The 12291-nt window shown below is 36.0% G+C and overlaps 1 protein-coding gene across 3 annotated transcripts in view; it reads left to right on the top strand.

Annotated features, from left to right (window-relative positions):
• Positions 1 to 3436, top strand: part of FSD1L (fibronectin type III and SPRY domain containing 1 like) — a 66675-nt gene extending 63239 nt beyond the window's left edge. For all 3 annotated transcript variants that reach the window (XM_066367513.1, XM_066367516.1, XM_066367514.1), the window contains one exon: positions 2605 to 3436. In XM_066367513.1, the coding sequence (XP_066223610.1) occupies positions 2605 to 2727 (123 nt within the window). In that variant the 3' untranslated portion in view covers positions 2728 to 3436. The remainder of the gene's footprint in view (positions 1 to 2604) is intronic.
• The last annotated feature ends 8855 nt before the right edge of the window (positions 3437 to 12291 follow it).

The following is a 12291-nucleotide window of genomic DNA, read 5'->3' as shown; positions in this document are numbered from 1 at the left end:
ACATATCATTTCTAGACTAATCAGTTTCAGGGTAACTTATATAACAAAGTCACAATTCTCCATACAAAATGAAACTTGGTTTTTAATTTATTATTTTTTAATTAAGCAAATATAACTGTCCCAACTACTTTACCTTTTGTATTTCTCTATAAGGTTAGGTTACCATGAGGAGTTCTACAGTCCAGTTAAGATCATCATTATTCTTGCTAGAACATTCTTTTTTTTTTTTTTTTTTTTGTATTTTTCTGAAGCTGGAAACGGGAGAGACAGACAGACTCCCGCATGCGCCCTACCGGGATCCACCTGGCACGCCCACCAGGGGGCGACCCTCTGCCCACCAGGGGGTGATGCTCTGCCCCTCTGGGGCGTCGCTCTTTTGCAACCAGAGCTACTCTAGCACCTGGGGCAGAGGCCAAGGAGCCATCCCCAGCGCCCAGGCCATCTTTGCTCCATGGGAGCCTCGCTGCGGGAGAGGAAGAGAGAGACAGAGAGGAAGGAGAGGGGGAGGGGTGGAGGAGTAAATGGGCGCTTCTCCTGTGTGCCCTGACTGGGAATCGAACCTGGGACTTCTGCACGCCAGGCCGGTGCCTCTACCACTGAGCCAACCGGCCAGGGCAGAACATTCTTTAATTTGGGGGCTACTTCTACGCATCAGGATGGTACATAGATCCATTGCAGACCTAGGATGTTCTGTATTTGTGTTCTTCCATCATCACCCAGCTTTCACTCAACTGTGAGAAGAAAGTTTTCAGGGTTTATGTGGGTTTAAAATATAGTACCTTTAAATCTCACAATTAATTATTATTTATTTTAGATACCCTAAAATCTTAAAGTAAGTTTAAAACAACACTAAGAACCATGACTCCTAGTTTATCATTGAAAGTAAAAGTGATTACAGACTACAGTATGGTGAGTGCTGGAGGCAAAGGAGGGTAGGAGGAGGTAGAGGAGGCACATAGGGGACAAAGTGTGGCTGAAAGAGACTTGACTTTGGGTGGTGAGCACGATGCAGTGCGCAGATGATGTGTTACAGAGTTGTACGCTTGAAACCTGCGTGGTTTTCATTACCCAGTGTCACCCCAATTCAATAAAAAATGTGATCAGTGAATAAAGTTACTATTCATAGAAAAATTCTTAGGGACTAGGAAGTGTTGTTATTATTATTATTATTTATTACTTTACTTTGCCATAGACCTCTTTTAAGATGTATTTTTGGCTGTTTTTCCAAATTGGCCAATGTGGAACTTAAATTTTTCTTTTTTACCCTATGGAACTCGAAGTTATTTTTCCCCTTGACTCTTAGATATGCTTTAACAAAAAGATAGGTATTATGTTTAATTTGAGTTTGTCAGATAAATATGTAGTGAGTTTATTAATTGCTTTTTCATTGTAAATAATGAAACTATAATTACATAGTAAATGTCATAAGCTACTTTAGGAAAGGAATTTATAAACTAGTTAACATTTTTTTTCTTTACTGAAAGCTTGCTTTATTTTTAACTAAGTAAATGTTAAATTTTTTGTGTACGAGATTTTCTTTTTTAAAGTCAGGTTTATGAAGGTACAATTTTCAGTAGTGTACAGCTCTTGGGGATTTGACAAATGCATACAGCTGTATAACCACCACCATAATCAAGATATAGAACACTTTCATCACCTTAGAAAATTCCTTCTTGCTCCTTTGTAGTGGACATCTCCTATCACACCCAGCCCTGGCAGTCACTGACCAGTTATTAGTCCCTATAGTTTTGCTTTCTCCAAAACATCATAGAAAAGGAATTGTATGGTATGTAGATGTTTGATTTTATAGTCTAGTATATTTGAAATTAATCCACACTATTGTGTTTATCAGTAGCCTCATCTTTTTCTTTGCTGAGTAATGTTCTATGTATATATGTATCACAGGTTTTTCATTCATTCACCAGTTAAAGGATATTTGGATTTCTTCCAGTTTTTGTCAGTTCTGAATAAAGGCACTATAAACATTCTCTGCTCTCTTTTAACAAGCAAAGCAGTTTTATCTTTCATAAACTTAGTCATGTCTGGTAGTTAATAGAATATGACAAGTGTATCTGGATATTATTGCTATTTGTATTTTTCTTAGAAGTCCTACTTACAGAATTATAAAAGAGTTTTTACCATTACATTAGGGAAGAAACTAATTTTACTCCGCTAACAGAGGGGTGTTAAGAGTCCTGTAGTCTTAGGCCACACCTCATCAAAATCTAAAGCAGGTACGGGGATAAGGAAGTTGGTTCTTGTGCACTTCTCTTGGTTCTGAAAGTTAGCATCAGTAATGATGGCCAAAGTCGTTTGCCCAGATTAATCCAATTTAATCTCTTAAGTTTCTGCAGCCCTTAATTCCCTGTCCTTGTGCAGCTCCAGTGGGGCCTGCTACCACAAAGACTCCTTCTGGACTCTGGTTCTAAAGGACTCTGGCGTGAGCTTTTCCACTTCCCCTCAGGTCAGATATGAAGGTTTCAGTTTGGAACTTGTTGATGTTCACATATGTGGCATTTTGCCTTACAAGTGGAAATTTAAGGCTCACTTAAATTCCAATTTGATTTGAAATCTGACTGAAGCTTTGTTTTTGTCTTTTCTTAGGTTTGGTGTGGTGGACTTTCTCTGAGTACTGGGATGCAGGTTCCAAGTGCTGTGAGAACACTTCAGAAAAGTGAAAATGGAATGACTGGCTCAGCTAGCAGCCTAAACATTGTTCCTCAGTAATGCCTACTCAGAATGCTTGACCCCGCCCCTTTTCATTGGGTGGCCTGGTCATAGAAACTTTTGAGTGGTGGAAATGAGGGTGCTATGTTTTGCTTTAAGACCTGGAATCTATTAGCATTAAACATCTAGTACAAAGTGTTCACAGGAACCTACTGTGCAATGTGATAGAAGCAAGCAGAGATCGAGCAAGAAACACATTTTGAAGAGCAAATGTGAAAAAAGGCTGTGCTTAAATAGTTACCTAAAAAGAAACTCATTTTTGTGTTTATTGGATTACTTTGGCTCTTCTAATACATTTAGTTACATATGGTAGCCCTAGGTCCTGAAGGAAAAGTATTTAAATCTTGCCTTCTTTCGTCTATACTTTGTTTTTCTCTATATTTAAATTTTTTTTAATTTTATTAATTTTTAGAGAGAGAAACATCGATTTGTTGTTCTTATTAATGCATTCATTGGTTGATTCTTGTATTTTGTATGTGCCCTGAACCCACAACCTTGGCGTACGGGAATGATGCTCTAACCAGCTGACGACTGGACTAGGGATTTTTCCTCTTATCACCACCTATTATCTAGTTCTTACACTGAAGCTTTTAAAAATACAGCCCTCTGAGGTTTTCTAAAAATTGAAATAATTGGTTGGGCATTCTACACAGGTTTTCTTAAAATAGTTTGTTTTTCCCCTTGTATAAATAAGTTGAGTTTTGCTAAATTATCCTCTTTTGTTTTATTGACTACATTATATATCATATAATAGGATGCCATATGATTTTCTAAATGTCATGGTATTTTTTGTATGGTTATAACTGAAAATAGAGTGTGGATAGGAAGAGTTTCTAGACATAATAGCTTAAAATCACTCAAATTTCAGTTCTTTACCAGCTGTACTAACAGTAGCAAAGGGGCATTCTTTGTTTCCCTGTTTAATTAGACTTCTTTTTATTTCATTGTTGTTGACGATGGATAAGATTTTTTAAAGCTTTATATTTTCTGATTATATTGTCTTTAACACCATTAGTAGTTATCTTTGGTAAAATTCCCACTTGACTGATAATACTTACATTGATTTTTAACATTTCTAGTAGGAATGAAATTTTATTACAGTTAGAAAAACATAGACTACTCAAGTTTTACCTAAAAAAGGGGCTGTAAAGGGCGGTGCCCAAAACTATTCTTTACTGAAATTATTTCTATATGCTTTTGATAAGCTATGGAATGGTTTAAACAAGTGTTTTTGGAAAAAGTACACATCTCTGACTTATTTGGCATGTAAATTTTTCAGTCATAACTAGTTGGAGGTTATTTTCTCTCAATCCTTTTGCTACATTCATTTACTTTCTAAAGGGGTGTAATTGTTCAAAAAAATCAACATAGAATACTCTTTCCCAAAGTTAGGGAAAATACATTAACAACAGGTAAAACCCATGGTTATTGAGAACACATATCTGTTTTGTAAAAGTTGATTAAAATTTGTAACACAAGTCCTTTGAGCCAAACTGAAAGTTCTAATTACAGTGGGTATTTAGGAATTCCTTGAGTGTTTTAAAGAGATCTGAATTTGTATATTCCTTACTTTCTTGTTTTAACTTTCATTCTCATTTTAAGTATATTGTACTATGATAACGTTCTCCTAAGAAGTGACCGATGTTGTTTACATTGGAGTTGCTATCTACAGAAAGGCCTGAGAATAGGAATAGCTCAATCTGTCTTAAAGTTTACTGCTTACTTATAGGATTTGTTTATTTTAAAACAAATGTAAATGAGGAATTTTATTTGAATTAGGTATTATTTTTCCAGAGGACTCTCACATCTGCAGCATTGTCTGATGACATAAAGACTCTAAGGGAGTTCAGAGAATGAAATATGTTTATAGTTATTCTTTTGATTCTCCAAACAAATATATTCTTGGGTTTTGTTCTTCCTGGAGATTTTGATAGAAATTTTTGGATGCTTTCTTTCCTATACCAAGGTTATCCAGGACCTAGGGAAAGAGGAAGTTAGTAATATAGTAGTGGGATGCTTTATGGGAACTATTATACATGTGTATTTTAGCAAAAATGACACAGAAAAAGCCAGAAATTCTTGTATAAAATTTTTTACTATTATGTTTTATAAAATTGTGTCTTCTCTTTAATTCAGTGCCTTCTTCCTCTAAGCATGTTCTTTTAAATCCGTGCCCCATGCCCCATGCAGTGTCAACTAATATTTAATCCAGAGACCATTATGTTATACTGGTAAAGGCCTTCCATTGCTGGGGCATGGGAAAAGGAAGACTCAGTCAGGGCTGGTGGAGTGCATAGGATTCCTGTGCTCATGCTGCCATTTGAAACGCTTCATATAAAACTTTCTAATAGTCATTTGAAAAATTCATTTGAAGTAATACTACTATTACTTCAAAATAAGAATCTGAGGTTTACCTCTTACTGTTCTTCTTAAAGGTCTCTAAAAGTAAAGAGCAATGTGTGTGGGTTTTTAGTTTAATTGTTTTAAGTTTATTTGTGTTAAGTGAAACTGGAGAAAGTTTGCCACCTTCATTTTCAGACTAGAAAATAATCAACTGTAGTGCCTAATTAAATAGTCTCAAATTAAGGTAACTTTCAACTCGACCATATAAAACATGTTATATAACATTGTCAATGACATTTCAATGAAAAAATATTGAGCTCTTTTCACCAATTTACTATGTTGTGTAAAGTTGGTATACCCTTTCAAACATTCTTTATTGGATTATTTGCTCTTTGACAGTCAAACATGATTGCTTTCTGTAAAAGAAATGCATGAGAGGTTGACAGGAATGGATGTATCACAGGTTTAGAAAAATTATGTTTTATAAGAACCTGCTTTTAGTATTGCATTTTTCTTTTAGCAGTTGAATCCAAAATCAGTAACCTGGATAAAGAAATGAAGGAATTGCCTTAAGCACTTTAGAAAAAGAATTTCTTTTTATAATTCATTCTGATTCTTTGGCCTGATCATATAACATGTACATCTTTAATTTTTGGTAAACATGTATATACCAAGCATTTAATAACTGCACATAGGATTTAATATACAGTACAGTGATTCTTTGAATGTTCCAGTATAGATAAACAAATGAAAAGTATTAGAGGCATGCTTGTCTGTACATGGGTTTGATAGCATGTGTACATTTGACAAACTGTAAACTGCTGTACAGCTAGATTTGGCCTCCTTTATTGTACAGACGAGTTTCCCTGAGTTATCATCTAAAAAGATATTGGCTTGGTTATATTTACTCATATATGAAGGTAAAGCATGAACAGTATCATGTTTAATTTGAATTTTTGTGACTGATCCGTGTTGGTATAAATAGCAAAAGTAAATAATTTGTCATGAAAGCTTTTGATTAGGCTAAGATACTCTATTTCATGACTTACTTAGCTAGAATGATTAGTTTTTTTCTATAAATTTTTCCCATAAGGTTATAGTTATTTTTATTTTTAATTGTTTCTTTTGGAAACACAGATTAAAAATTGGAAAAGGATATTATGGAAAATGATTATTGCCAAGAGTATTAATTTCAGAAGAGGAATGTAGACTTCTTACCATAAAATGTGATTCCAGACGGAAAAAAACGGAGGACTGTAGTTTCAAATCATCACCATAATTCTTTTTCAAAAAGCTTATATTTATTAGACCAGTGTTCATTCTTTGGCTGACTTATACCACAAATATTTTAAATATCTGTGATGTGGCAGTCATACTTTGTATTCAGATTTCCAAAGTTAATGAGATTTGATTTACTGGGCACGTTTTTGCTGCTTTTGAGTGGTGTGACAAAGTTTGCATCTTATAAACAAAGTTTTGCTCATGAGTCAGAAAATTTTAAAAGTAAACTTGTTATAGTTTGTAAAAATTCAAATTTTAATAAGCATATAGTTGCATATAATATGGTTCACTTTTATATAGTCACATAAAATGGGTCTGGAAAAGATTCTTTTTTTTTTTTGTATTTTCTGAAGTTGGAAACTGGGAGGCAGACATACTCCCGCATGCGCCCGACTGGGATCCACCTGGCATACCCACAAGGGGGCGATGCTCTGCCCATCTGGGGCATTGTTCTGTTGCAACCAGAGCCATTCTAGCGCCTGAGGCAGAGGCCACAGAGCCATCCTCAGCGCCTGGGCCAACTTTGCTCCAATGGAGCCTTGGCTGCGGGAGGGGAAGAGAGAGACAGAGAGGAAGGAGAGGGGGAGGGGTGGAGAAGCAGATGGGTGCTTCTTCTGTGTGCCCTGGCCGGGAATCGAACCCGGTACTCCTGCACGCCAGGCCGATGCTCTACCACAGAGCCAACCGGCCAGGGCCAAGATTCTTCTTTGATTTTATCTTTACAGAGATATATTCATTTAGGGAAGTGTAATGGTCAGCATAAATTTATTCAACATCCAGATATCCAAAAAGTTATTTTTAACCAAAATGTACATTTCATAATACCAGTCCTAAAGCATTAGCATTATAAGAGATTGTGTTTCTTTAATCATCACAGAAAGCTTACCTCATGTTCAGTGTAGCTTTAGTGTTGTTTGTATCTTACAATACTCAGATTATGCCAGTATGTGTCATTCTGATATGTCACCCGTTTTAGCTTTGTTATTTGATTATTGTAAATACTCTCAGCTTTTTTAGTAATTTGGAGTTAAATGGGTTATGTTCACTATATTTTGTTTTTGTTGAAAACATATTGTCATATTAAGATTAGTATTGACTTGCAGATACCACAGATTGCCATAGTACTTTCCCCTCGGACTATTCAATTACTAAATTAAAACAGTATTTGTTATTTCTGGGTCAGTATAAGGTAATGACTTGATTTGTAACCATTTGAGCTTTTTTAGTTTAAACTGATATATTTTTTAATGGAACCTATTTACAGTAAGCTGGTCCTTTGGAATGGACATATAGAAGATTTCACAGTATGTAGGGCAGAAGGTAGGTGACTATGTTCGCTTTAGCGTGGAGCTTCTTAAGTTTGGACCAATTTTTTTAAGAAATTCAAAATGTAAGCCGTAAAAGGCATTTTTGTTAGCATTGGAACTTTTTGGAGAGCCTAAGGGCTATGAGAATGCATTATTATTATTATTTTTTGTAACATTTCCAATATCTCTAAGGTACCAAAGCACTGAAGTCTAGTTTACCTTTTAAGGGGGACTCTTTAAAATCAAATTTATAACTAATTCATATTATAAGATATATAATAGCTGAAGTTTAGAGTAATTTATATTCAAAACCACTAGTCTTTACAATTTCTGGATATAATAAAATTTTTTGGCTTCCATTTTTTAAAAAGTATTTAAAATTAATCACTTAGCTCTACCATACAGTAGATCTGTGACCTCAACATAAATTATTTCTCATCTTTGGGCCTCCGTTGCCTTACATAAAATAATTGTAACTTGTTCAGCCTACCTCACAGGGCTGTTGTGAGGAATGAAATGAAATGGAGTGTTATGAAATTGTTCAACAACAGTAAAATGCTATGTAAATGTAAGGTATTTTCAGTTAGTAATGGATTTAAGTATTCAGATACTTCTAGATACATTTACTTTGATAAACCATGTGCTTAAAGTGGTATCACCAAGACTTCAACTATGATGTACAAAAAAAATAAAAAACCTGACTAAAATGCCCTTTAACCTTCCTGAGTTTGTGCATGAAGTGGCCATTCTGTGTTTTCGCATCAGGCCTGTCACTCTATATTAAGACTTTCTAGAACTGTAAATTTCTCCCACAGCATTAGTGTGTCACCATAGAATAGTAGCATAAAGCATAAATAAGTGATGTAAGCTATGTTTCCAGCCAGGCATTTGCACTTTCAATTTATGACTCCTCTGTGCCACATGCAAAGACTGAATTTGGCCTAATTCTTCCCTAACAACCAACTGGTTACAGTTTATTGTCATTGGCTAAATGATTTAAGGTGTATGTGCCCATTTAACATTTGAATTTTATTTTTAAAACCTACGATGAAGCATTTCAAAACCTTGTTAACCTGGATATCATTTAGTATCTCTCCTAACAAATTTGTTTTGCTTTAAATTGGATTTATTAAATGGTTTACAGGTTCTCTTTATAGATTATTTGGTATGTTATCATCTGGACATGGTTTTGCTATGCAGTTCTAATAATAAAAATTCTGATTCCTCAGGTTAAAACTTTTAAGTTATGGAGGAAAAACATGAACTACTTATGCTTAGTGCTGCAAACTAGTGTTTTAATACGCATATTGCCTCATTTTCCTTGGATACAAGACAAAGCCTTTTAAATGGTTTTTAACTTTAAAATAATGTATTCAAAGAAAAAGTGTATTAAAGTGGAGTAACTTGTATGTTGAAATGATTGTATGCTCTGTGTAGAATGACCAAGTTAAATTCTTACAAAACACCTGGAAATCTCATCTAAAAATTAAACTTTTGTTTCTGCTTTCTTTTGCTTCAGTGCTTGCATTTTTTCAGTTCTCATTAAAAATATACACTGTGCTGTTGGGGATGACAAGATAAAAATGTCATAGTCCTTTTGCGTCAGAAGGGGCACTATAGAGTAGTGCCGTTTAACAGAATTTCATGCAGTGATACAAAGTTCTACATAGCTGCTCTTTTGTACAGTGCAGCTATTGATGGAGGATGAAACATGCTATAAGTAACTATAAGTTAGGAACTTTGGAGCTTGTCACATATCGAAGTACATTTTGGTAGATGATGGCTAAGAGTAAGAACTAGAACCTAAGCTTTCAAAAAAATTATATTTTAATTTGAAATCAGTTCAAGAGAAAAAAGAAAACCAATCAGTGACTAGATGAAGCTGGAGCTCCTGTAAATAAGATCATTTCACCAAGAAAAGACTGAAGGGAGCCTGACCAGGCAGTGGCTTAGTGGGTAGAGTGTCAGACTGGGATGCAGAGGACCCAGGTTTGAAACTCCAAGGTTGCCGGCCTGAGCACGAGGTCACTGGCTTGAGCGTGGGGTTGCTGGCTTGAGCGTGGGGTATAGACATGACCCCATGGTCACTGGCTTGAGCCCAAAGGTCGCTGGCTTGAGCCCAAGGTTGCTGGCTTGAGCAAGGGGTCACTCACTCTGCTGTAGCCCCTGGGTCAAGGCACATATGAGAAAGCAATCAATGAACAACTAAGGTGCCACAATGGAGAATTGATGCTATCTCTCTCCCTTCCTGTCTGTCTGTCCCTCTCTCCTCTCTCTTTCTCTGTCTCTATCACACACACACACACACACACACACACACACACACACACACACACAAGAATGAAGGGAAACGATAGTCTTAAGTCATGGGGAGAGGAGTGTGACAGATACTGAGAAACTAGTAGTCTCATAGGGAATGTGAATTGCAACATTTCTGGAGAACAGTTTAGTAATAGCAAGAGTTTAAATACACATGCCTTTGAAAAATTAATTTCATTTCAAGGTATTTGTCTTATGTATATGCTCACAAATAAGCCAGTACTAACTTGAGCACTACAATGGCAAAATATGAGCAATCTAATTGTTAACTAGAATGGGCTACCAGAATCTTGAAGGCTCCTCTATTCTAACTTGCTGCAGTAGCAAGCTGCCATTGTTATTTTATTATATTCTGTCTGCCCCCCCCCCACCACCCTATACATATTAGAAATATGTAGACCATTATGGGAAATGGCTGTCTCAATTAGAGTCCTTTCCTTGGTCTATCAGTCCTGCTATGCCTCACTGATCTCTGTGGGTAAAAGCTTGGGAGCTTGTATGCACTATTCTTTTCTGTCCAAGTGTTTGCCTTACTAAACCCTATTTTACATTTATACTGCATGGTACTAGTAATGTGTTTTTGCCCCTTTTGCAGAAGGTCACCAGGATGATTAAATGGTAGTGTTTCTAAGTAATCTTTCACAGCTGTCATGTAATATGCTATTAGTGGAAGGTGTTCATGATACGAAATGGAAAAAGCACGTCCAACAGTATACACAATATGATTCTATGGGTATGTGAATGCACTTAGACTTGGCTAAGAAGGGTTCCTTCTCTGATTCTCACTCGGGCTCCTCCTCTCTCCATGGACTGAAAAATTGGAGTCAGGATTTTACCCACTTGGAGTCTGCATTCCTCTGCCCAGAATTCCCTGCCAAACCAGCCAAAAATTTGCTTCCAGGACATATGCAGGCTTCTTTCCCAAGTCCATCCTGAAGACAGAATGCATTTCTGGTATATATACCCCTGTACTGAAAGGGTAGGAGTTTGTGAAGAGTGGATGGAAGTTGGAAATGTAGACTGAGGTGTCCACATACATGCATAATGGGACCCTTCTGGCAAGCTGAAGCTAGAAGTAAAAGGAGACCCGAGGGCTTGGGGGAGGAACAGGCCAATCTACTTAATTCTTACCAATTTAGACAAAATATGAAAGGGTTGGTCTTCATTTGTATCCTTGAACCCCCACCCCACAGTATTGGGGTGGGCCTGGATGAATGTTTGCTTACAATAGAGTCTATTGTTACCTATCCTTGTACCCTCCCCTAACTGGACTGGCTAACTAGTGAGAAGCATACTGATGAGAAGGCTCACACTTGGGCTCTGCACTAGTATCCTGGAGTAGTGCTCCCACCAGTTACGTTGTACGTTTACCTCTAGTTAATTTTTGTTTCTAAGTATGTTTATGCCAGTAGCAGTCATTGCTGTAATTATATGTTAAATATCACATAAACCAATGAAATACGAGTATGAAAAGTTACTTATTAGGAAAGTTGGGGAAATTTTAGAGATGAAGATCTAAAAAAAGTTGTCAAGTCAGTTGTGTTCAAGATCATTACGAATGATAGGGGAGGATTGCAAAACATAAAAATCTAGGACTCAAGTTCAGATGCTTTTACTGGTACCTTTAAGTTCCAGGTCCACTTTAAAGAAACAAACTAAAAACTAGAGATGATGTCTGTGGTATACATAAGAAAAAACAAACTCCAATCATACTTGAAAGACCTTAGCTCAAAAGATTAGCCAGTGTAATTTTATGCTTTAACGGCCTTTTTTTTAGGAACGAGACTTGTTATGCACGTGAAAACTATTTACTTCCAAGAGCCTGATGATTATTTTCCCCTTTCCTTGTTAAGTTTTATTATGACAGATTTCAAACATGCAGAAAATAGAGGCTATTAATAATGAACACCTTTAGCTCATCACCTAGATTTATCAGTTAACATTTTGCCATATTTATTATTCTTTAAGGTATCTAAAAATAGGTATAAGTACTGCAATATGCATCAATGATTATTTTCTATTTTAAGCACAGACACACTGTTAACATTCTTAGTAAAATTAACAGCAATCCTAATATCATCCAGTGGCTCATAATATATTAAAATTTCAGTTGTCTCAAAAATGTCTTTTTATGGTTGTTTTCTTAAAATAAGGATCCAGACAAGGTCTACACATTGTATTTGGTTATATGTCTCTTAAGTTTCTGATTTTGTAGTAGTTCCCTCTCCCCTTTGTAAATGCCATTGATAAATGGCATATCTTACAGAATGTCCCACATTGTTACCTACTTTTAAAATTTCACCTACCTACCAAC

The sequence above is a fragment of the Saccopteryx leptura genome, chromosome 2 (genome assembly GCF_036850995.1).
Source record: "Saccopteryx leptura isolate mSacLep1 chromosome 2, mSacLep1_pri_phased_curated, whole genome shotgun sequence".
Taxonomy (NCBI): Eukaryota; Metazoa; Chordata; class Mammalia; order Chiroptera; family Emballonuridae; genus Saccopteryx; species Saccopteryx leptura.
The sequence above is the reverse complement of the archived record's forward strand: the minus strand, read 5'-3'. Positions and strand labels throughout refer to the sequence as shown.